At 40.4% G+C, this 24,338-nt stretch overlaps 3 protein-coding genes across 7 annotated transcripts in view; 1 reads left to right on the top strand and 2 right to left on the bottom strand.

The window, feature by feature from the left end:
• The window catches only part of kcnt2b (potassium sodium-activated channel subfamily T member 2b), an 81,048-nt gene extending 73,598 nt beyond the window's left edge, over window positions 1-7,450 (bottom strand). For both annotated transcript variants that reach the window (XM_079564274.1, XM_079564275.1), the window contains exon 1: window positions 6,880-7,450. In XM_079564274.1, coding sequence (XP_079420400.1) covers window positions 6,880-6,968 — 89 coding nt within the window. In that variant the 5' untranslated portion in view covers window positions 6,969-7,450. The remainder of the gene's footprint in view (window positions 1-6,879) is intronic.
• A 4,889-nt stretch (window positions 7,451-12,339) lies between these two features.
• qtrt1 (queuine tRNA-ribosyltransferase 1) lies at window positions 12,340-18,204 on the bottom strand. Its single transcript, XM_079564905.1, has 9 exons — window positions 17,904-18,204; window positions 16,239-16,307; window positions 16,026-16,164; window positions 15,494-15,688; window positions 15,094-15,232; window positions 14,945-15,020; window positions 14,722-14,831; window positions 13,326-13,410; window positions 12,340-12,795 (listed from the first exon to the last, which is right to left on the bottom strand). Exons 1-9 carry the CDS (start codon window positions 18,192-18,194, stop codon window positions 12,643-12,645), a joined length of 1,257 nt encoding a protein of 418 aa, XP_079421031.1. The 5' UTR covers window positions 18,195-18,204; the 3' UTR covers window positions 12,340-12,642.
• A 203-nt stretch (window positions 18,205-18,407) lies between these two features.
• The window catches only part of dnm2a (dynamin 2a), a 28,385-nt gene continuing 22,454 nt past the window's right edge, over window positions 18,408-24,338 (top strand). For all 4 annotated transcript variants that reach the window (XM_079564281.1, XM_079564280.1, XM_079564279.1 and 1 more), the window contains exon 1: window positions 18,408-18,859. In XM_079564281.1, the coding sequence (XP_079420407.1) occupies window positions 18,699-18,859 (161 nt within the window). In that variant the 5' untranslated portion in view covers window positions 18,408-18,698. The remainder of the gene's footprint in view (window positions 18,860-24,338) is intronic.

Here is a 24,338-nt window from a genome sequence, read left to right as displayed (position 1 = left end):
AAAAAAAAAAACAGTACATCATTACGCATTGGCAGCACAAACATTAACGCCAATTATACTGTAAGAACAACATATTTAACACCCTTTGCCCGTCACTGTGAACTCTGCTGATGCTAAATGGTGGCTTTATATAAATAATAAGGGCTGAATTGCTCTATATTCAACAGACATAGCAGTGCTGAGGTTTTCTGTACGAAACATGGATCCAGCAACCAGAAGGACGATCTTGTCTTTTTCATCCAATTAGGAGCGGGATTTAGTACTTGGGCATTCAGCGCAAGCACAGAGAGAAATATGTTCGTTTTAGAGACGGTAAAAGTTTTCAAAAACTGTTTTGAAGCAAAAGTGTTGTTCCTTGAGAAAAAGTGCTGAAGTTAGTAGTTGAAATATACCTGTGGTAGCTTCCAGTTGTTGTTGCCAGACTTTCTCTAGGGCAGACTGACAAAGACATGCAAGCCAAATTATGCCTCTCCGTTGATTATATTAATACATAGATATGATGTGCTTTTAGTGTTTTGCCCAGAGAGACTAGATTAAATGATAGCGGCATTAGCAGTACACTTGTGTTTCTTTTTAGCAACTTCTATTGTGGCCAATGCAGGTGCTGCTACAATAGTCACTGAAAAACACCCAAACATCGGTTTCATCCCAATCTTTTTTCCTTGAAGTCCTCCCCTACTTGTACCAGAGACAGGTCGCCCCACGTGTCTAAAAATGTTGACCCTACAAATACATCAAAATATACACATAATTCTCAAAAGCTATATATTTTTTTCAGCAACAATTGAAATGTTACTTCTTTTCTTGACCGCCTTTCAAAGTTTTCAATCATGTGCAGGAAGAGTTCGATATAATCAAGACAATGATTAGTAACATTACACTTTTACATATGTAGAAGTGTAGGTCATGTTCTCATTCTCATTCCAATTACTGAGGAAAGATAAGATCAGCCACATAAACAGAAGTAACTCACTTCCCTTTTTTTACAGTCTGTCAACTTCCTCCCCATGTCCATTGTGTGGGTACGTTCTGCGCAACTCCTCTCACTGTTTTGATGCCAGGAGACTTTTCCAGTAAAGTTTTATTCTGGGTTTATTTAGAAATAGGGATAAGACATGGCTCCAAATGCCAGGGAAGAAACACAGTCCAAACTCAAATTTCCTACAAAAGTTTGTGGAGACTGCTTTTCTGCCTGCGCCCACTCCAGGACACAGTTGACACACTCTTCCGTATCTACAATAAAACTATTTTAGTTTAATCTATGACCGGAAAATGTCACATACGATCAGGATTTACCCCCCCAAAAATGACCACTAAATAATAATTTTCAAGTTTGCAATTCTTAAAGAAAGAGCTAAAGAGAAGCTAAGTAACTTGTTTACCTTAAGAAATCCTTTTTGTAGTCCATCTCGGGGTAAAACAAGTGTTGATGGGATGATTGAGGGGGTCTTTCATCTCTCCATGGTGTCTCACCAGAAAACCACAATTGCAGCTTTACCTGCTCCGGGTCGAAGGCGCAATACACACTATTAAATCACGAAGAAGAAGCTAACAGGCTAACGGGTAGCCACTTAAACAGTATTTACAGTGAGTGAAAAAAATATATCTTCATGGGTTGTGGCACAATGTACGATATCCTTCTCTCCCTTTGTCTTTTCTGTCAGTGTATCAACGCTCACAGACAGTTAATGAGTAAAAAAAACGCAAAAACATGCTATGACACCTGCAGTGGCGCTTATGGCCTCTCGGGTTATGAGTTCCTTAGTTCTGCTTTAAGTTCCAGGCTGGGAAATTCCACAGAAACAATATTGACACGTTTCCCTATTCGAGCAAGATTTCCAATGTAGAACATATTCTAAGTGCTGGACAGTTGACCTGGTAAGTACAGTCTGCTGTGATTGGCCATTATCAGTGAAACTGATAGTGACCGTTCACATGCTTGCTGGTTTGCTGACTTATCCCTTAGAGTAGTCCATGCCTTTGATGTGTCATAGATCAATAAGTCTGAAAATATAAATCACCTGTTCTGAATAGTACTGACTTTGTTCGTGGCATCAACCTTATCCTGACCTTTTTTTTCTCTTCTACAACAACCATAGATATAGAAGATATACAGAGGTGATGTCACACAATAGCAACAAAAGCCAATGAGTATCAATGTGATATTGTTAGAGGTTTTGTCACTCAATCCAATAGTTAGGAGGCGTGTGTAAAATGAAAATCATCCAAAACCTGTGAAGAGCAGCAAAGAGTTTGCCGACATTGCAGATGTTTTTACCTTATTTAAGGTCCATTCATACATGGGACGAGAGGCAACTGTCTTTTCAGTTGGCACAAGTAAACTAAAGAACAGAATCACAATCAAAAAAAGGGTGGTATAATTCATAACAGATACACAACTGTTGAAATGACTTTAATCCACAAAATGGCAAGTCTGTGGATCCAATCGCCAACAAGCATAAGGGGAAACATTTGTTCATTTTCTATTTTGGTGCCTCTCTCATGCGAGCGAACTGGCCCCTATCTTCCATCTGACATTTTGCTCATCAAATTTTTGAACGTGAACCCAACCTACTCAGAGCCACCAATCAGGGAGAGAACACGGAGATGCCACAATCACAAAATGTTCCGACCAAAATCAGCGAGAGGTTGATTAGTTTAAGGGAACACCTTGAAAATGACAGTATTGGGGCTACAGCGAATCATGGGCGGCAAATCAGTCGGGGAAAGAGGTATAGGTTTTTTTTTTTTGCATGAATAAAACAATGTCAGTTTCCAACATAAGACTTTGATATCAGCAAGTAATAATATATTTTTTTGAAATGCCAAATCTTGCCTAGGGACAACTGAAAGAGCAAAACAGTGCCTTGAAATATCAGTAGCTTCAAATAATGCCCACTAACTAAAAGCTCTAAAGGCCTAGATGGATTGAAGAAGAAATAGGCATATACACTGTCTGTGCAGGAGACTCCTCGGAATAAGAGACTAATGGATGGAACAAATGTAGGCTATTTCACTGAGACAGACTGGGGAAGACTGTTTTTAAAGACACTTCAATCAGTAGAAAGATGTCGAGGAAAGAGAGAAGAGAGAAGAGGGAGGATGGTACTATGGTCTAAGATTAAACACTAGAGAAGTGGAGAAACCACTATGTAGCAAAAGACGACAACACTAAATGTGGATTACGTTGTTTCTCTTTGATGGAACAAGCGGCATAATCATAAATTGGCATAGCTGTCCTTCATTACACAAGACATGAAGTAAAATACCTCAATGCTTGATGCCACAACTACTGTTCGTATTTACTGACTTCTAGTGCCAGGAGCTTGTATTTTTGGCCCTGTCTTGCATTAGCGTCCATACAATTAATTAGCCACAAAGTCCCTGTCATAATGCTTGAGAAACGTGCCACAATTTGTTCCTTCACTGACCCCTGTCGACAGTCCAAACCTTTTGCAAATCTTTCTTTCAAATATGATGCAGCTTACGGTATATGACAGCTGACAGCTAAAGTGAGTACCATAACAAAGAACATATTGTCCTCTACGCTGCAGTGCAATACACTGACAGCTGACACCTGAAAACAGTGAAGCTACTGCTGGATCTGATGGACAGATGTCAGATGCTCCTGACATATAGCTGAATATTCTGCCCTGCCATTTCTAACCTTCATAGATATGGCTCATAAAATAAAGAATACATTTCTTTAGCTTCAAATTGTACCAACAATGCGAAAACTCATAACAGCATATTTTGTTGTTTTGTAGATAACGAATTAGCACTTCATAGTCAGCATTAAGTTTGTATACTTTATTGTCCCCGTAGGGAAATTTGTTCTCTGCATTTAACCCATCCTTCGATGCCACTGGAGCAACCCGTAAGGAGCAGTGGTCGACGGCCGTGCCGCGCCCGGGGACCCATCTCCATGATTGTGGAGCCAGGCTGATGGTCAGAATCACCTGGCTGGAGGATTCGCCTATTGCACATGTTTTTAGTGGTAGGGGAAACCGGAGTACCCGGAGGAAACCTACGCAGACACGGGGAGAACATGCAAACTCCACATAGAAAGGCCCTGTCCTGGTGGGAATCAAACCACCACAATACCACGAAGGTATTGTGTATTGTGTATTTCATCACAACTCAAGTGAAGTGACAAAAAAAAACGTCTATCTCTGCCGTTTAAAACTCTACAAAAAACATGTTATTAAGTGGGATTAGTGGCTATTAGTTTAGCAGTTTCTGTCCTACCATACCACTGTGCTGTACAGTAAAGTGCCACCTCTTTCTCTAGTACAGTGACAATTGAATATTATGTATGCTAAGTGAATGGGAGAAATGCCAAAATTAATAATGGTGATGGCATGCCACTGTGAGGTGAAGACAAAAAGTAAGCACCTCGTTATAGACATTTTAGACATGTTTCCCCTTTTACAGTCATGTTCCTTGGATATAATTATATGCTATAGGCTGCAGAGCCTGGATGTGTGAGAGCTGGATTGTCTTTCTTATTAGGGATTTTCCCAAATTAATGGGGCATGACAGAGAGCTCAGCTATAATTAAGCATTCTGCCACTATCACTCACTGCTCCCCATCATCCTCGCATACAGCTAATGGCTACTTTTCCCTTTAGCCCAGGATCAACCTGACCTGTGGGTTATTACTCTTTGACACTTCTGCCTTCATATAATGAAAACGCATTCAGAGCATTTTAACAACTGGTTAGAGTGTTAAAGCATATTAGAATCAGATGTGGGAACATTTCAAAAGATACAGTATCTGATAAATACAGTATCAGATAATCTGATAAATAAATGTGAAAGGAAAAAAAAAGTGCCCACTGCTCCTTATAAAGGGTACCGTTAGTTTTTTTTTAATACTGGTCCTTTAACGATACTTGGCTTTTAACACAAATAACTGAACAATACTTTTTCTGATACCTATACTAAAATATTTGTCATATTGCATATAGAACCAGAAAACAGAACAATAATGTTAATCTATTCCATAAAAGACTATCACTTTAAAGCAGTACTAAGTAGCTTTATTTATCTTAATAAATCATTTTCATCTCCCCAATACACACTAATGCAGTGGTTCTTAACCTTTTGGAGCCGCGACCCCCATTATAACAGGTACAGGGATTCGTGACCCCCCGGCCGGGTCACACCTTTAGAAATGGGAACATTAGCCTATACATAATTCTGAAAAACCAAAGAAAAAAAACAAATGGCTGAAAAAAATTCATCAAACTACGAACAAGTTCCTGTGGTAAAATAGCAAACACATGCCACAATAAAACATTACATTATGAAAATATGTATATTTTATCTAAATGATCTGGCGACCCCCCAAATTTGTCTCACGACCCCCTTAGGGGTCCCGACCCCCAGGTTGAGAACCACTGCACTAATGGAATCACGAAGAAGAAGCTAACAAGCTAATGGGCAAAGCTAGCTGCGGGCTCGCGACACTAAAACAGCATTTACAGCCAAGTTTGACTGACAAAAATAAAATAAAATCTCCATTGTGCCAACGGGCATCAAAACTCGGTCTCTATCGGCATAATATTTGTTGTTTTTTAGTACATTTCGATACATGTATTTTTTTTTATACCAGTAGTGCCTAAACTTTTCTTTTATACCATACTGGTAGCTGATATAGTGGCATCTAAAGGATGAGTCAAAGCATGTTTTAGTCCCAATTTCTTGAAAAGCAACAGCACTGTCATATATAAAACTTAAAGCTTTAATCTTGGCAATACTACAAGCCTCCCCACAGTATTGCAATAATAGTTGTACCACCAGGTTGGGGCTGATATTACCCCACTATGTGACATCTTTATGACCACATTTCTGAGCCATCCATCAATTCTCCAAAGCAAACATCAGCACTATCATAACCTCCTCCACCTCGAGATGATGGAGATAAATATTTACAGATTACAGACAGGAAAAAAACAAAACAATTTCAACTGCTTTATCTGGTGATCGAACAATTATTGCAAATCTACACTATTGGACAACAGGAACTCAAGTTATGCAAGATGCAGAGGAATTGAAAGATTCCTCTAGTAATATAATGGTAAAAAAAAAAAAAAGAGTCAATCTGATTGTGTGTACACTATACAGCCTAATTTGGTGTCCCTATGGCAACATGTTGTTTAGTTACAGTAGCAATATTGGCTCCCCTAAATCCTCTCAGAACTGGACCTGGTCTGCTCAGCCTTTCGTCTCGTTTCTCCTCAGTTATCCTACTCCAAGAAACACACACATACACACACACACACACACACACACACACACTATAGTCAACAACCGTGTGTCTTTGAACCTTGTTGGCATGAGACGTCAGAGTGAGACATCGTGCGTAAAATGGAGGTGAACGTTTTCTATCAGGACGGGATGCAAAAATGCCAGATAAAGCATTGCATACCAGAAAGCTATAACGCCCGCACTGCTTTGCAAATGGGGTGTAAGCAAAGGTTAATTACCATGAGATGATCCTTCTGAAATTGCGTACCCAGGTGGCATATGGTTCACAGCAAATCTCGGTATTTATATGAAATGAGGCAACATGAAGACTGGCATGTAGAGCTGATAGGCTACACCTGACAAAAAAAAAACACATTTCCCCCAAACGGTACATGTTTGTTTAAACTTATATGCAAATTAAAATAATAATAAAGATAAGCTGCAACATCAGACTCCAGCATTGAATCACCTGTTGCAAACACCTGTCACAACCAACTAAAAGTAGCGTAAGCGCTGTCCAAGTTATCTCAAAGAAGGAGAAACACACGACATGTTGACTAATTAGTGGTTAGGCTGCTGGTAATTGCGCACGGACCTCCGCGCGCCGTGCGTAAAAGCTCCTCTTACCTGTCGTCGGCCTGCCAGTCCCCGAGCAACAGGTCTCGAAACCGGTACCGAGGGGGCAACGGCAGCACCTCCTTCTCCAGCTCAACCATGGTTTCCCCTTCTGCTCCTCAAAAACCCGGAGAAAGAAACACCACGAACAGCACGTCCACAGAGAAGAGCCAACTCCACTCCTATCCCCCTTGTGCTATTGAACTCGAAGACACAAATCCAATACAATTACAGGTCTCATCCTCGTAGCTCAGGCTTCTTTAGAGAGGATAAACTTCTTCCCTTGAGTTACTCCGCGGAAGCAGTCTGCTGTCCCCGCTGCTGCAACAGGTCGACTGCTTTCATCCTTGGGTGCGCAGGGGAGGCTCCGCTTGGACTGTGACAGCTGAGCAACTGGTTGTCTCTCTGAGCGCTCGCATCCTCCCTGCCTCCGGCGAAGCTCCGCATGGGCGCGCTGACGGCGAGTCTGGAACAATCAGCGGGGAATTCTCTGTTGACACTTGTCATTTCAGGAAGAAACACCCGCTTTATCGATAAATAATATAGTAAGCGCTCCGCTGAACTGCGAGCAGCACGTCCATGGTATTAGCGATCAGCGTTGGACTGCTAAACTGTTTCGCGCGCTCGCAAACACCTGTCACACGTCCACGCACGATTTGAGGCCAATTATGTTTTAGCACAGACAGCGCGTTTATGCCTCAAAGATCATGATAATTTGAACCAGCACTCACAGTGTGTTCCCTTTGTGCATGAAAAACACTGGATTTAAGAGGATCGATTACTTTGGCGCAACTCCATGTTTACAACTCCAAACAGTTTGTATCAGCAACACATTTATGTCTACTAATTTTAAACCTTGTTAGCACGTACCACTAAGCAGCTGACCTAGAAACATGCAAGTAGTTGTTTACACATGTTAGTAGCCTATATGCATTTGCATTTCTTGTGCCATGTTATCTAAAAATGTACTGAAAGCTAAAATACAGTTATGTCACTTTATGCCTTTGCTTCCACCAGTAGAGCGAGCTCCCATCTGGTTCTGAGACCTCCCCATGAGCTCCTTCCTGGCCCACAAGTTCTATTTTTTTTTTACTTTTATGGACATGCTGCCACTTTATGTTCTTAAAGCAGCAAATATTTTTTCCCATAGTGTTTTGGCCCTCGGACTCTAATAACCAATGCTACTGCCAAGCTCAACCTGCTTTTGGATCAGCTTTTGGATATCTGCAAGCTTTTTTTGCTGTGCCAAAGAGATAATCACATCTCTGTGTATAAACAAAATATACTAATGAAGAATTTATTACTACAATAGGGTTTGCTTTGTTTTAATTGTATGAATTGCAGCACAGTGCAGTTGTATGACGGATTTTATTGTTGTATGAGCTTTATTCATGTGCAGAGTGTCGGGGGGCTCCTTCTGGAAGATCTGAAATATACACTTGCAGATTCCTCTATTGTAACACCTTTTTATATAGTTCTGTTTTAAATGCATTTCAAGTTACTCATTGTAAAAGAAATCAAAATCCAGGTGCCAAAAGAGGCAGCAGGCCAGGTTTTGCCCATTGTAGATTCTAATCTCATCTTTACTAAATGTGTAATGAAGTAATTAATCTTAAATGTACAACTCTCCCATGTTCAATGAACAAACTAAATAAATGAGGAGAATAGAAATACTTTATGGTCATTGTGTGATGATGACAGCAGAAATTTGCCTTTGGCTTGCTCAAAAGAATTACTGCCTTGTTTTACAACTCTGCCAAGTTTTGCTTTGTTTGTGACAATTAAGTGGCCGAACCGTGATTCATTATATTTAATACACAGAGCACTCATTGAAAAAGAGTGCTGCATCGTTTTAATGTTTGGCAGCTGCATGTTAAAGGGCGCAATGTTTATCTAGTGCAGCCTCTGGTCACAATTAAAGCCTTAATGAAAGTCAAATGTGCTGCTTGACAGAACTGTTGAGTCAAAGCCACAGATAACAGGTGTTATTCAAATTAACCGGCGCCAATTAATATTAATGATACTTTCTAAGCTAGGATCAATTGGCCGCTCCAGACGCTCCACAGAGCACCTTTGTAACCAGGTTTTGTGATCACGACAAACAGAAGCATGGGGATAAAAATAGTCACAACGTCAGAAATATAGTTGTGGGAAACTTCACATGTGGAATTCATTAGGTGCAGGTGATATATAAAGTGAAATTTAAAATGGGGCAGAGTGGATGGTACTTGTCACTCACATCAAGAGTTTAATCCTGGGAAATGTGCACAATATCACTGACTGAGTCTGCATGCTCGTTGATTATTGCAACGGTTTCTCTATCTGCATCTGCCACCATACAAAGTCATGCATGTGCACAGGTAAATGGTTGCTTGTCCTGCACTGAAGTTAACCACAGTGCAATGCAACCACATATACGGCCCAGTTACTGCGATTGGCCCAAATATCCAGCCCCCCAACTAGGTTGCCTTATTGTTTTTCTTTTTGTACTGATTTATCTAAAAAGAAAGTTTATAATCTAAATATTATATTCTCTTCGAGTGGATCGGGAGCTAAAAGTGTCTTTTCGGACCACGTTTAGTGCCTTTTGCAAAAATTGACTCATAAATCAGCTCCTAAAACAATAGAACTCTGTTAGAAAATATTGTATGTTGTTGATATAGGCCATGATAAAACATGGTCAAACTACAAAATGTTTTCATTAGAAGTAAACGAATATTTAAATTGTGGATTTTCATATACCAAGCTCATGTTTTAGGACACCTACAGGAGCACTTCGACGTCTGCCCAGAGAATTCTTTTGGAGTGACGATATTACTGCACGGACGTCGAAGTGCTCCTAAGGTGTTATTACGCCTTACAATATAGTACCCTTTTATCTGCTTAGAAAAACGATGTTTAATTTTGTGTGACTGACTATACTTGGATCGTGTAACAACTCATGTAACTGTATTTAAATAAGGAAAACGTGTAAGGCTACTGTACTTTGCTTGAGTACTATTTTTGTTCAAAACTTCTTAGTTTTTCTCCACTACATTTGACACTGACTGGCCAAAAAACGTCCCTACAAAAACAAGCTCTAATGCTCTAATGCATGGTTGGACCATAGCTTTATTACAGCACTCAGTCGCTGTGGCATTGTTTCAATAAGCTTCTGCAATGCCACAAGATCCTGTGGTCGCATTGATTTTTCACCAAGATCTTGCATTGATGATGTGAGAGTGTAAGAACACAAAACAAAGTCTTCTCCAGCACATCCCCAAAGATTCTCCATGAGATTTAGATCTGGACTCTGTGGCGGCCAATCCATGTGTGAAAATGGTACCTAATGCTCCCTGAGCTACTCTTTCACAGGGTGAGCCCATGAATCCTGGTGTTCTTGATGTCAGCTGATTTTGTCAGCTTCTTTGTTGCTCAACCTAAACCTGACAAACTGCAGCAATCTCAGATCATAACAGTCAGCAGGTGGAGAGTCTTTTTTGGTTTGGCAGTGTATCTGTAACCTGGCTAACGCCAGACTGCTGTGTGCCCTCGAATCATTTCGAACTGCACGGCAGTAAATATCACTTGTGATTTTAGTCTGGCGTTAGCCAGGCTAGTGTATCTGACCAAGTTGGGTCGATTGAGAACCAATTCTCTTTACAACAAAGCTTTTGATTTGTGTTCTTTCTTCTTAGAAAACTTTTTTTCTTCAGCCAATACGTCAGTATTTTCACTTCCGTAAAAATCGGATTGAGCAACTTTTACTTGCACTGGAGTAATATTTGACCAAGGTATTTGTACTTTTACTCAAGTTATAAAATTAAGTAATGACCACTGATGTGTGCCCCATGTTTTGCCCTCTGGTGGCCATCACAAAAGCATACATCCTAAAAAGACTTAATGTTGTATTTCAAACATGCGACATGTAGCACTGTAAGTAGCACAAAAGGTTAAAAAAAAAGGAAGCATTTATCCTCTGTCTACCTTGGGTAAATACAAAATGCCACAGCAAAGCTCTTAGCCTGCAGTAATGAGACAGAGGATGACAATGAGGCCAAACATTTCCAGTGGGCGGGCCTGTCTGAGTCGCCATGGTAACAACAAAAAGTGTGTGAGGAAATGGGAGCTGATAGTTTATGTCTTTAAGCCCATTTAAACCCCACTGAGCTGTGCAGTGCCATTATATGTAGTCTAAAGACAATTCTTATAACTAGAATGAAACACGAAATGGTACAGGGCACTTTTGGCATGTCCTTTTATATCAAAAGATCAACACAAGAAACAGTAAAAAATACAAATCTTGTCATGAGGCTTAAAAAGTCACTGTTTCATCCCTGGTTAAAATGGTAAGAGGATGTTTTCATGTGCTTGGATGCAACGGTTTAGAGACAAAAATTACAGGAAATTAAAAAGAAAATCCACAAATGTTCAAATAGATTGCTTTTGTTGATGAAAATCTAAGGTACTACCATAAGCCAGAGACTGTGAGCTTGAAGTTATTAAATCAGAAAATCCATTAATGTTTTAAATCATAGACAAGGTTAAATCATTGTGTCTTGGTAAAGTTGAGGACGTTTCACTTCTGGTCACAGAAGCTTCTTCTTAGCTCTTTAGGTCAGAAAAGACACTTTTACCCAAACTGGAGCGGTCTATAAAAGACTCAGGCTCCTCCCAAAAAGTGTCTTTTCTGACCCAAAGAGCTACGAAAAAGCTTCTGTGATTTGAAGGGAAACATCCTCAGATTTACCAAACCCAGTCCAGTCAACCTTTTCTATGATGGATACACCATGGAGGAATGAGAGCCTTCACAAACATTAATGTTTCAAGTTTTTGTAAATGACTGGGTCCAGAAACTCACCAAATATTTCTTAATCATGAAGCTACCTCTTGGAGCTATACTGACATTGCTGCCAACAAATGTCTACATAATTAATCGACAACAATTTAATATCCGATTTTTTTTTGTCTGTTAAAGGGGCTAGATGCAAGTTAGTCATTTTATGCTCACTACTGCCACCTCAGGTCTTATGCGTAACTGCAGCTTCTATATTAAGCTCGTGCATGAAGGCAATTTGGACCCGAATTAACACCTTTTTGAGCGACAGTGCAGGATTTTAGAGGCAGCTGTGGTGAATGGGTCTGAGCTCATTCTAAACATTAGGACATTGCTGGAACATGTAGGGGGATGTAAATACTTCGTTTTAACATTTTTAAACTCCGTATAGTTCCTTTAATTACTGGGTACAGAAACTTGTTGATTGTGAACAAGCAGCTAGTTCTTGCTGTTTACATGACCCTAACAGCACTGCTCCCTGAATGTTGTAAAACGTGCTCATGAACTCTTAACTGTGAAGAATGGGGATGCTAGAAAACGCGTTAGGAAAGATGTACACACTCCTGCTCTTATTGTCTGTAAACAAAACATAAAACAAGTATAAGGCCTTTAAGCGGTCACCTGTCTAACCACCCTAAATGAACCTCATGTACTTGAAAAATGATGCTGCCCAAAGAAGCCAGTCAATACGGAGTTGAAGCCGCTCAGAGAATAATAAACGTTCTTGGACAGTGGTGATGGTCAAAAAAATATCGGAACAATCAATCTTCACCTCATTTTTGCCTGCCTCCTTCTTGGTCTTTAAAATACATGAGATTAAAAAACAAATTAGGACAGTTGCTGTAGAAAATAAAAGAATATACTGTTGCTTTCGAAGAGTCAAAAGTCCTCAAATTCGTGTCCGTGACAGGAAAAGGTCATGGCGCTGACACTGATATATTGATCCAGAGCAACGGCGCCTAATCCAGTGTGATGTTGACAGATGCCAAGGCGTCCACTGCCCAGCTGGGATACTGATCCGGAGAAGAGAACATCCGCTTCATGAATGTCCGTATGAACTCTGGAAAACGGCCTTCAACGATGCTTTGGCGAACAGAGCGCATCAGGGTGAGCTGCACAAGACAGACGCGGTTATTGATCTCCGATGGGAAATCATCTTAGCAGTACATCCTGTGCGCATGGGGTCAGCGGTAATTCAGCAATGTAGAGAAAGCAAGATGGAACGTCCACAGCACAACGCAGGCATGCAACAGTGTCTATGAAAGGCCATTCGGAGGCGTTTTACTGGACTCAAATCGTCAAACAATAACCTCAATTTGGCCTGAACAAAATGAAAGTAGAAGGCTGTTGCATAAAAAGCCTTTTAACATCATGACTGTGTCAGAAAAAAGTACTGCCATTTTGATAATGCCAGCTAAAACAGTTTCTGGAGATAAAGACGATTTTATAGTGTAAGTGCAATCCAATGTGGGGAATAAGCTACGCCACAAATATGCAATAAAGCAGTGACCAACAAGCGAACATTGTCGTGATTATGAGCTTTTAAATTATTCAGATCTAGTCTTCTGTACAGATCTTTCGGTGCATTATCACGTAAGTATGAAGACGGCTTGTTGTAAGGTTTTATCTGACATATACTGACCTGATAGCTGATGTTGTGAATGGTGATGTGATGCATGGCTGCTGTGTCGCTCTTGAACAGCGCGTGGAGGTAAGCGCGGCTGTGTCTGAAACGGTAATAATCATTACTGTGTTATTACATGATCCATCAACACTGCCCTCTTCACTTTGACAAACATTATGTGGAGCTTCATCGACACGACAGCAGAGTAATACTTAAGATAAAAATGTGCATCATTGATTTTCTCATGGTGTATTGACAGCATCATCCCACAAGAGGTAATGAAGAGATAAATGGTAGCAGCTCTTTGGTGATGTTTTACCTGTAAACAAATTATCAAAGATGATCTTAATTACAGCATCTGGACAGAAGTTAACACTGATGGGTGATTCAAAACCAGTGGTGCTAAACTCATTTTGGACCGTGGACCAGAATTCTGACATCAGGTTGTGCCACGGGCTGCATATATCGCAAACCTCTAAATATTAATTTAACAACAACTTTAAATGTAGAAGATAATGCTAATTCATGGGCTATTTTTTGGTTAATTTCAACAAAGCAATTCAGCGGGTAATTTACTAAAACCTACCTACCTATTGTAAACATTTGTGCTGCAATATAGGATTTTATCACCATTATAATATAGAATATTGTAGGTTTAAAGGCAAATCAACAAGACTTATTTTTGGGAGGATGTCAACATTTCACTCCATCTAGAGAGCATTCTCAGGGAAGTTTTTTTGTGATCACGAACAGCAGCACAGGCTGTGTGGCAGATGTGGGAGGAGTTGGTACAGGGGCTAGGGGACTTTGAGTGCTAGCAGTTGATGCATAATTTATTGGTACAAAAATATAATTCATAATTTGAAAATGGCCTCAGGGGCCGGATTATAACTTTGGTGGTCCAGATGTGGCCCACAGGCCGCATTTTCAGCATCCCTGTTCTAAAATACATCATTGTAAATCGGCGATACTGTAGGCCAGAGATTTTCAGTGGTCCCACCAGTGGTACACAGGCTCTTCTGCAGCTTTAGTCTGTGTTTAATTAGATTTTAAGCTTTTATTCTCTCGACTTGTTCACACAGGTAAGTGGACAGAATAACAAGGTAGCCCCCAATGTACTAGATCAGTGTTAGGTTCAGCCTCTTGAGGTCAGATATATATAGCTTAGACAATTAGTTTAAAGCATCTACAAAACTATGTAATGACCAATGTGCAAAAATAAATAGTTTCCATGAACGGATGCAATATCTTGCATCCAGCCCTACACCAGACCTATGACACAATGCCATCTAGAGGTGAATGGGTGAAAAGGTGACTGAATAACCATTTCAACAGTGTGAACCCAGAACACTGTAAACATTACTGAAAAAAACTCAACAAATACGTGAGAAGCTTGTTAATAATTGTTATTTACCTTTTGCATGTAGGACATTCGCAGTCAGGATCTATAGGCTTAAAGTCTTTAGCATACTGTTTGTGTTTGACTTGGAGAGACCCCCAAGGCACTAAGGCTGAACCAAACCTCTGAACAAAGAGAGAAACCCGTTAGACACGTCATGATTACATTTTAGTAGCTGTTATATAATTGTTAATAATATGTTGGGTTATCAGTATGTGCTGCATGATTAATAGCTTACCGCTGTACGCGTTGGAAAGACACAGTCAAACATGTCACACCCCAAAGCAACACACACGACAAGGTCCACAGCATACCTGCGAAAATACAATTTCTCTTCCTAAGATACAAGGAAAACTGTCTCAACTTTGAACATAAAAAGACACGTACCCTACTCCCATAAGGTATCGAGGCTTCTCTCTCGGCAGATGGTCTGTACTTAAGGTAACCATTCTCCAAAAATCATCTTTCTCCTCTCCTCCACTTAAGCCTCCAATGGCAAAACCAGGAACATCACGCTTGGTCATTTCTATAAAGAAGAACTTTAATTAGAGAAAAATCAATGGGCCTTCAAAAACACCTACAAAGACAACAGGTCAATGTAATGAAGATGTAACTAATGGGTTGCTATTAATGACACAGCCAGTCTCAGTATCTATTCATTTTTACAAATTTCTAAATGTAGTAACCTTTCCGCAGAACTTGTTGTGCCTGCCTGAGGGTGAATTTAGCGCAAAAACAGGAGAAGCAGGTTTATCTCACTAAGTATGCATAATTACAGCACAATTACCGTCTAGACAGGTTTTGCGCAGTTGTGCGTTGAGTCCTCCCTGGATAATGGCGAATAGATTCTGTTTGTGTGGATTCTTATTGGCCGCCATACAACGATCCAGCCATCGTATAGATCTGTGCATGGCTTCTTCCACTCTGGGGCCGGTCACTGTGCTGCTCACCACGTCATCCAGTTGCATCATGATGTCAGAGCCTAAAACACAGGAAAAATGTGGAACTGATCAAAACTGAAAAGTAGAACCGCTTCTACTTGTAGCTTTGCATTGGGGATGAAAGATTTATTGCTATTGAAGTGAAATCACAAATTGAATGGTCTCTATTAGCAAATTGCAAAGGCTGCAGTTATTTAGGCAACTATAATGCAAACAAGATAATTTCACTGTGACTCCTTAATTACGATGTAAAAAAATTACTCACCCTGTCAGACCTTTACAAACAAGTTATTAAATGCATGAGATTCTTATATCAGTTTAGCCGCTTGGATTTCAGTTTCAAATTGCAAGACAATATACTTTGACAAAATACATTACCCAAGCTGTTCTGTATGCTGATAGACTTTTCGGGGGTGAGCAGGATCTCTTTGCCATCATACGGTGATTTAAACTTGACTCCCTCCTCTGTGACTTCTGACAGCTCCACGAGAGACACCATTTGGAACCCTCCACTGTCCTAAATTGGTGAAAAACACTTTAAAGCCCAATGACGATCTCTTTAGACCAAAATCGAGTAAAATTAAGACTCACAGTTAGGAGATTTCTTTTCCAGTTCATGAACCCATGTAACCCATTGGCTTTTTCTATCAGTTCTGGGCCCTAACAAGAGAAGACCATGTAAATGAATCCAAATGTTAAGTAGACACCGCCACAACGAAGCATAAGCAGACCAATTATGAACATCAGTACAGTATTACACAGATCAGTAGGTTAGAATGAATACAGAACAGTAAAATACACATTCTAAGATTTCCCATTGTGTAACCCTGCACAAATGTAGACACATTACACACACTTTTTGCTAAAACATAGTTAACACAATTATGTTTAAGATTTTGCAAAAGATTGTATCCAGCTTTGCAGTTTTTGTGATGTTTATAGTGTCACATCCTTATTGCAGTGTTTTTCAACCACTGTGCCGTGGCACACTAGTGTGCCGTGAGATATTGTCTGGTGTGCCTTGGGAAATTATCCAATCTCACCTAGTTGTTTTTTTTTTTTTTTAACAAATGCATTATCCACAAATAATGTACCGTTTTCGAGTGTCTATGCTGTCTAGTGATCGGCAGAGTAACCATATTATACTCTTCCATATCAGGTAGTTAATTTCTTTGAGACAAGAGAATTAGTGATGTATTGAGACATTGTGGCTAGTGAGACTAAAAGTATCTGTCAGAACTGCTGCAGCTCTACTGTCCTTCCAGAGCTCTGAGGTCTGCAGACCAGCTCCTTTTGTCTGTTCCTAAATCCAAGCGTGTGTCCAGAGGTGACCGAGCCTTCTCAGTGTCGGGCCCTAAACTTTGGAACAGCCTTCCTCTACATGTGCGCTCGGCTCAGTCTGTAGAGGAGTTTAAAACCAAATTAAAAACTCATCTTTTTGCTGTGGCCTTTGGTTCTATGTAGACCAGACACAGTTTGTGCCTTTATATATTACCTGTGTTTAAGTTTTATTGTGTTTATTGTACATATTGTTACTGTACTTGTACAGCACTTTGGTCGACTATGGTTGTTTTTAAATGTGCTTTACAAATAAAATTGACATTGACATTGACAATACGGTGTTCCTAGCCAAGACACTTTGATGAGAACATTTTCTGCTGGTGGTGTGCCTCGTGATTATTTCAATGAAAAAAATGTGCCTTGGCGCAACAAAAAAAACACTGCAACTTGAAAAACACTGCCTTATTGGACACCGTCAGGAAGTGACATAGAAGAAGGTAAACTGTTGCCGTGCCGACCATGTTAAGTTAATGGGAAATGAGTGAGTCCAGCCAGTTGCTTAAAAATTCTAAACTTTTCTACCCAGCATTTCTTATAATTATGCAACTGATTAACTTGCAACTCATATTATCCCTCTGAAAAAGTCAAATTTTTGAAAGCATTGTAACCTGTAATATTATGCACCTTAAGCATAATGCTGGTCTCAATCTATGCAGAGGTGCACAGTGACCCAGATAAATAAAGGAGACCATGGTGACCCCCCACAGTCTAACTTTCTGTCCTATAACATGAATATAACCTCTATAAAGGAGTATGACAGTTTACTTTTTGCTACTTTAATGATCATAAACATACTCTACAACAAAGCATAATTATATAACACACATGTATGCTCCCAAAAAATGTATGAAAAGAATATGAACAATTTGAGTCGACAGTGCCCTCATGTAAGTATGGGAAACACTGGGTACATACCGGTCTCATGCCCAGGTGGTAAGTATTCCCCAGGCAGATCTGGCATCCCAGAGCATCCAGCTGATCCACAGTGATCCCCTTCAGGGTCCCTTGGGTGCCCACTGGCATAAAAACCGGGGTGCTCACCGCACTGTGGGGCAGTATCAAGTCACATGCCCTGGCTTTTGTTACTGGACACTCAGCCACAACCCTCAAAGTAAGAGGCGGCATTATGGGCAAGGCTTTCTTGATGAGCATGCTGTTTTCTTCTGGAGTATTTACCTGAGTTTCACACGCCGTGCTGGCCGCCATGTTGGATCTTGTGACGCGCAACAGGGAGTGAATTGACAAGCAGGTTGACCAATGCGGGACGGGTGCATGATTTCAACTGGGGAACACGCCTTTTGGAAATCCAATCACAAGTTTTTTGCTGCGTGATTGACAGTAAGCTTATCCAATGAGAAGCCCCGGATTTAAGGGGCCGGCGTTGATCGGATGTCGTCTCCTCTGACCGGATATCTGTGTTGAGGAAGTTTTGTTATGCGACTTTCCGTCCCGTTTCGGCTGACTGGCGAATCCCTGACATATATAACGCAAAATGAAATGATACAACGCTGAGTAACACCACTTTTTTAATCAGTCTAACCCTACGCCTTTGCAGGAAAGCTACCAGGGTCTGTTCGCCGCAGTGGGATATTTCTTCAGAGCAGCCGGGGAGCACCTTGCTACGAAGCTAACGTTGCTTAGCCATTTAGCACGGCTATCGTTAGCCTGTAGTTGGCGATCTGGTGACGGTTCTCCCGAGCTACTGGAGCCATGGGGAACCGGGGCATGGAAGACCTGATTCCCCTCATCAACAAGCTTCAAGACGCGTTTAGCTCCATAGGGCAGAGCTGCAACCTAGACCTTCCGCAAATAGCAGTGGTCGGTGGGCAGAGCGCAGGGAAGAGCTCTGTTTTGGAAAATTTTGTCGGAAGGTAAGTGCACTAACTCTGTTTTATCTATGCACTGAAGTCATTGTGATCTTACATGTTGTTTGGCCTGTATTGAAACCAGTAATCGAGTGATTGCGCGTTGCCACTGAGGCGAGCTCTGACAGCGAGTCACTCTGTGCACTTGTCTTTACAATTTGCCTTACGTGAAACCTGTTGTTAACCTTATAATGTTTAGTCTTTACAAATTTAAGAGTGACTGTGCCCATTGTTAAATAACATGTAGAATTTTTTAAGCAGAATTTGATTGATTTTTGTTCTCTTCAGGTTTTCATTACTGATCACTTTCTGTGTTTTATCTATTAATATATCCAGGCCACGCCCACAATCATGAATAGTAATGAATCTCTCCTATTTTCTTCAGCCATCAAATGTCTTTATTGAGGTTTTTTTTTTAGTTTTTAGCTCCTCAGTGCACAGGACCGAAGCTCCTGCCACTGGTGTCTATAAAGTGATAGTGCAGTTTTCTCAACATTCAGGTCTTGTCTTCTTGTCCCACATCAGCTGCATATGAGATCACCCTTGAGATAATGAAACAAAACAGACTGGCTGTGAGCAGCTTGTTTGGCAGGTTTCCGCCCCATTGAGAGACGCCTGGTGTAACCCAACCCACACACCGAATACATAACAACACGTCGTATACAGGCAATAGGGCAGAAGTGAGAGGAAACACTGACGAGCGAGTTGTAACGCTCTTTCCAACCAAGAAAAACGAGAAATGGCAGAGCTTGTAGAAGTCACACGAAAGTAGCTTTTGACACATGTCAGCTGTAATTGCTGTCAGCACATTTCGCAGCAGCCTTCATCTCATGCTTTCACTTCTGATCGTCGACAGCATTATCATGTCACTCTGTAGCCTGTGCCCAGACAGATTTTACTCCAAGCAGAAACATAACTATGCTCGGGGTTTATGTGAATCCTTTAAAGTTCCTTCATTAAAGGAAAGTAACAACAGTGAGTTTCAGTCAGAATTTCCAACATATTCGTAAACCATAATGATTGGATCTGTACAGCTTTGTATCAATGAAATTTTCAGATTTTCCTTTTATAAAAAATGTTGAATTTGAGGGGAAAATGTGTGGAAACTAAAAGCACAAGTCAAACTCACTGATACGAGGCAATGTCATACCTGGGTTACACCTGGCCAGCGGGCGGAAGGTTTCTATAACAACTGCTGTTTGCATGTGCACATGACTCATTGTTGATTTAATGGCTTGTTTGAGATCAGGAGTGGCACCAAACAGATTGAGTGATACCAGTAATGAACAAAAGATATCGCACTTTTCAATAATTACTTTTATGTAATTGTTTGATGTGACAGAATTATGGATATGGAGACCAATCCATTTTGGCACTTTACTTTCTATGCCTTAAAGAGGTAATGAAGGGCATATCAACACAGCAAAGGGATTCCAGCGTAGATTATTATCGTCCCACTAACCCTATTAAATACTCCATCTTTTTAATCAAATTGAATATGAATAAAGAGCATATTAGATAGTGGCATTTCCACTGGCCGCAGTAAAGACGTGATATCTGCCTATACAAGCTGCATGGGCGGAGGGCGGCTCTTATCAACTCTGCTCTCAGTCCGCCACAGAAACCATATCACTGATGAGCTGCTGCTGGACACTTATACATTCAAACCAGTATGAGCTCATTTACAGCAGCTACATATGACATAATGAAATAGTTGTGTGGTGCCGGTCAAAGTCCTTGTTGTAATTCTTTCTCTTTCAGAGGATGTTAATGACAACCTCACAGTAGGGTTATAAACGTTAAAAAACAAGTGTCAATTATGTTGACTTAAACATTTGTTTTGCCTGGGGAAAGGACTTTGCATTGTTTTTTCATGGCTCATGGAGCAAATTTACATGAACAAAGGCAAAACAAACATTGAGTTTGAATGTCAGACATACCACTTAACATAATATCTAAGAGTTGTCCCACTAGAACAGGGGTTTCCAAAGTGCGGCCCGGGGGCCAAATGCGGCCCTCAGACCCATTTATGGTGACCCTCGGCCTCTTGCTGTATCGGTACACATCACCAGAGATGGACCTTTTTATCTGAAATGTAATCATTCTATACAATTCTAACCTAACAACTAACATTTTACTGTGAGGCTGAGCTGGCATGAAGGTTTTAAGCTTAAATAGAGGTATGGGGCACAATTTAAACCTCTGCTAGTCGAAGCTTTTGCGGCACTAACTACCGATCTACGGCCCTTCACCCCGTGTACGCTTCAATATGCGGCCCCCCATGGAAAAAGTTTGGACACCCCTGCACTAGAATATTCTTTAATGCAGATTTTCCTGCCAGTAGAGAAGGCAGCAAGATATTAGTCAGCAAGCAAATATTATGTTGTAGGGGACATCTGATAGAAATATGAAAGGCAAAGTTTAGAGATTTGAAAATGGAAAGCCTTTTTTGTTTTGTTTCTATTTACAAAGATAAGAAAATAATAAAAAATAGAAATGAAGAACGTCTTTTACAGGTGATATTGTTCTTCATGTCAAAATTTCCCAAGTACAATCTGTTGTGTGATTCTAGGCTAGTGTAGTTATACCAGATGGTTTTGGTTGTTTTGAAAAGAAAATTCCCTGCACTTTGGGAGGACTTTGCGTGCCCACACTGTCAGTCTGTGGATATGCGGTTCCTGGCCGCACCAGACGCCTGTGGGACAGTTCCACTTCACCACTTCTGTCAGTCACTCTTATCCTGCGCTCTGTGTGAGGGACCTGCTGTGACCTGAGGCTTTTCACAGAGCACTGTCAAAGTGCTCTCAGCCAACACAGACATCAGCTGAGGGCAACAGGTCTGGGAGTGGCTGGGTTTGTTTGTAGTAAAATGATGAATACTGTCAGGTAGGAGAAGGGGAAGGAGACTGTCGCTGTCCCACACGGTTATAAATCTGCACTGATCCCGCTAATTTATCATCAGTTTATTCAACGTTTCCCTCTGCTAGTGTTTGCTAATTGGAGAAATTGTTTAAAGCAGCTTAAAATGATTATCAAAAGTCTGGTTTTAGTCATGATTGTGATTATGGTCTTGGTGAGTTTTAGTTTTTAATATTCACACAGTGACACCGATCATGCAAGGTCTACTCTTTTGAGCCTTTAATTATAATGTTCCCTGGTCAGAAGTACAGTTTTTTCTTCATTCATGCACTAATAAGTAATCCTTACTTAGTGGTAGATCAGATGGTTGTCCTTCAGTTGCTTATTCTTCTACTGCCGAAGCTCTTTGATCTGTTAAGGGAACGTTCTTGTGTAAATTAGCTTGAATACACACGATTTTGTAAAAGTTTAGTGGGCCTTTCCTGCACTCGTACTGCTTTATCACACCACCATGGATTTGTTACGATGCAGTTGGTTGAAAAGAATGGCTTGAATTTTGTTATTTTCATGGATTATTCTCTCTACTGCCAGTGGAGGGCGCTTGCACAAGAACCGAGATTCTAACAGAGCAGGCGTCCATCTGAGTATTTTCCCTACAGACTTTAGGGAGTTATAAAACGTGAAATGATGGTGTTTGAAGCAGGTTTTCCAAAATATATAAAAGGTCCACCTCAATATAAATTATGCAGAAGAGTTTTATTTCCTAGATTTCTGTAGTCCTACTTACCACCGTCCGTCACTGTTTTCTTTTAGTAGTTGTGGCACAAACAGGAAGCCCAAGTGCCTGATGCTCTCTGCTCGGCCATCCATAATGCATGAAATGATACACAATCTGCTCAGCCTCGTCTATCATTTACAGGGCATCAATAATAGAGCTCTGGCCCCGTGCGTCTTTTCAATATGCCACTGCCATTTATCCTATTCTGTCGATGAAGATTGACTGTTTTTGTGATGTGCTTGTGATCTCTGCAAACATGGACCTGCTGCTTTTGGCTCTCTCTGCACACTCTGTGTTTTGCTGTCGGTGTGCAATCTTTGACCATTTCGTTGAGCTGCGGAGTCAAAATTCAGTGAAAGTGTAATTGGAGAGAGGCATGAATGGTTTAGCAGAAGAGGTCTCTGTCTCGGCCTGTGTGTGATGACCTGATGACAAATTTACAGGATTCTGGCGCAGAGGGATATAGGAAATGGCCAATGGAAGAGTTGTATGTGTGGCAAAAACTCATGCTTGTGTGCACAGAATACAGGTGGGCAATGTCTCTCAAATAACCTATAGTTAAACATTGATTATTATAGTAAAGGTTTCAATCATAGAATAGAAATATCTATTAGAGGTCGACTGAAGTGGGTTTTTCTAAGGCCGAATATTGAGGATTATGATTGGGTGATATGGGCATAGGGCTGATTTATTCAGGATATTCATGTTCAGGGGTAGCTGGTTTGAAAGACAAAAATTAGTAGATTCCAAAGCAAAAACGAAGCCTTTTTCTCTTATGGTTCTGAAATAATATGTAAAAGTCTGCAACATAAATTATATAAAATAGGTGCAAAAAACTTGTGAGCAATTTTCACCGTGATGTTTCTATGCCCCCTTGAGCCTAGGAAGTTGTTGGAGGGCTCAGTCTCCAGTTCCAGTCTCTTATCACTTTCAGTTCTGGAGATATCAACCTTTTTATCTGCTGATACTGGCCAATAGCCGATATTGTAAAATACCCAAATATTTGCCCAGTCTATCTGGCCCTTCCGTGAACAAAGCTCAAAACCAGCTCTTTTGATAATACTAGATAAAAACCTTTGACAGTGAAAGGAGCAATATCTGTAAGTTACAGATTAAGAAAAAAGTACAAGAAATGATTGAGGTATATTTTTTTCCCCGTCATGCTGTGTTGTTGTACGTTACATCCTCATCCATTATTTTGAACACCACCAGCTGCGTGGACGAGGTATTCCCCACATGACACAGCACTAGCACCGTCCTCCATTGATGTGTGTGCAATGTCCAGAATGTTCCACTGTCTGTACCATATTGTATGTCCACCACTCTGGCCCTGTGAGCCGTATACACGAGGGACAAACTGTTTGAAAGCTACATACTAGAGCTGTGTGATTTTAGAGAAATACCCAACTACTTCTGATAAGAACTGTGATTGTGATTAGATTTGCACTTTTTATTTATTTATGTTTTAGACACTTTTTATTTAGTCGGCAGTGTACGTGCAGTTATGCATTTCAGAATACTGTTACAATATGTTTTATACATAAGACAGGGTAGCCTATTTTATTTTTTGCTGCAGGATAGATTCTTTATTACCTAAATTACTGCAGTCTATGCGGTTTCCTAATAGCAGCCTAAAATTATAATTACGATAAATTTGCCATTCGTTGGTACCTTACTGCATAATAAGTATGACTGGATACTGTTAAACTACACTGGTATCGGTAACAGAAGTATCTAAAGCAGGCAGGAAGTGACTTGGTTGTTTCCGCTCAAATAAATAGTATAAAATTCTATTTTATTGAATGGATTAACATTATTGTTCTGTTTTTATGGTTCTACATGACAAAT

The sequence above is a fragment of the Gobius niger genome (assembly GCF_951799975.1).
Source record: "Gobius niger genome assembly, chromosome: 10".
In the NCBI taxonomy this organism is placed as follows: domain Eukaryota; kingdom Metazoa; phylum Chordata; class Actinopteri; order Gobiiformes; family Gobiidae; genus Gobius; species Gobius niger.
The sequence above is the reverse complement of the archived record's forward strand: the minus strand, read 5'-3'. Positions and strand labels throughout refer to the sequence as shown.

What these genes read in the sequence shown, in the direction of transcription:
- qtrt1 (XM_079564905.1), bottom strand. Translation starts at nt 18,194, where the DNA reads ATGGCGGCCAGCACGGCGTGTGAAACTCAGGTAAATACTCCAGAAGAA. An exon ending in ACCACCTGGGCATGAGACCG is followed by an intron (nt 16,308 to 17,903) that starts GTATGTACCCAG and finishes TTCTCTTGTTAG; the next exon opens with GGCCCAGAACTGATAGAAAA. An exon ending in GAATGTCCTACATGCAAAAG is followed by an intron (nt 13,411 to 14,721) that starts GTAAATAACAAT and finishes TTACCGTTTCAG; the next exon opens with ACACAGCCGCGCTTACCTCC.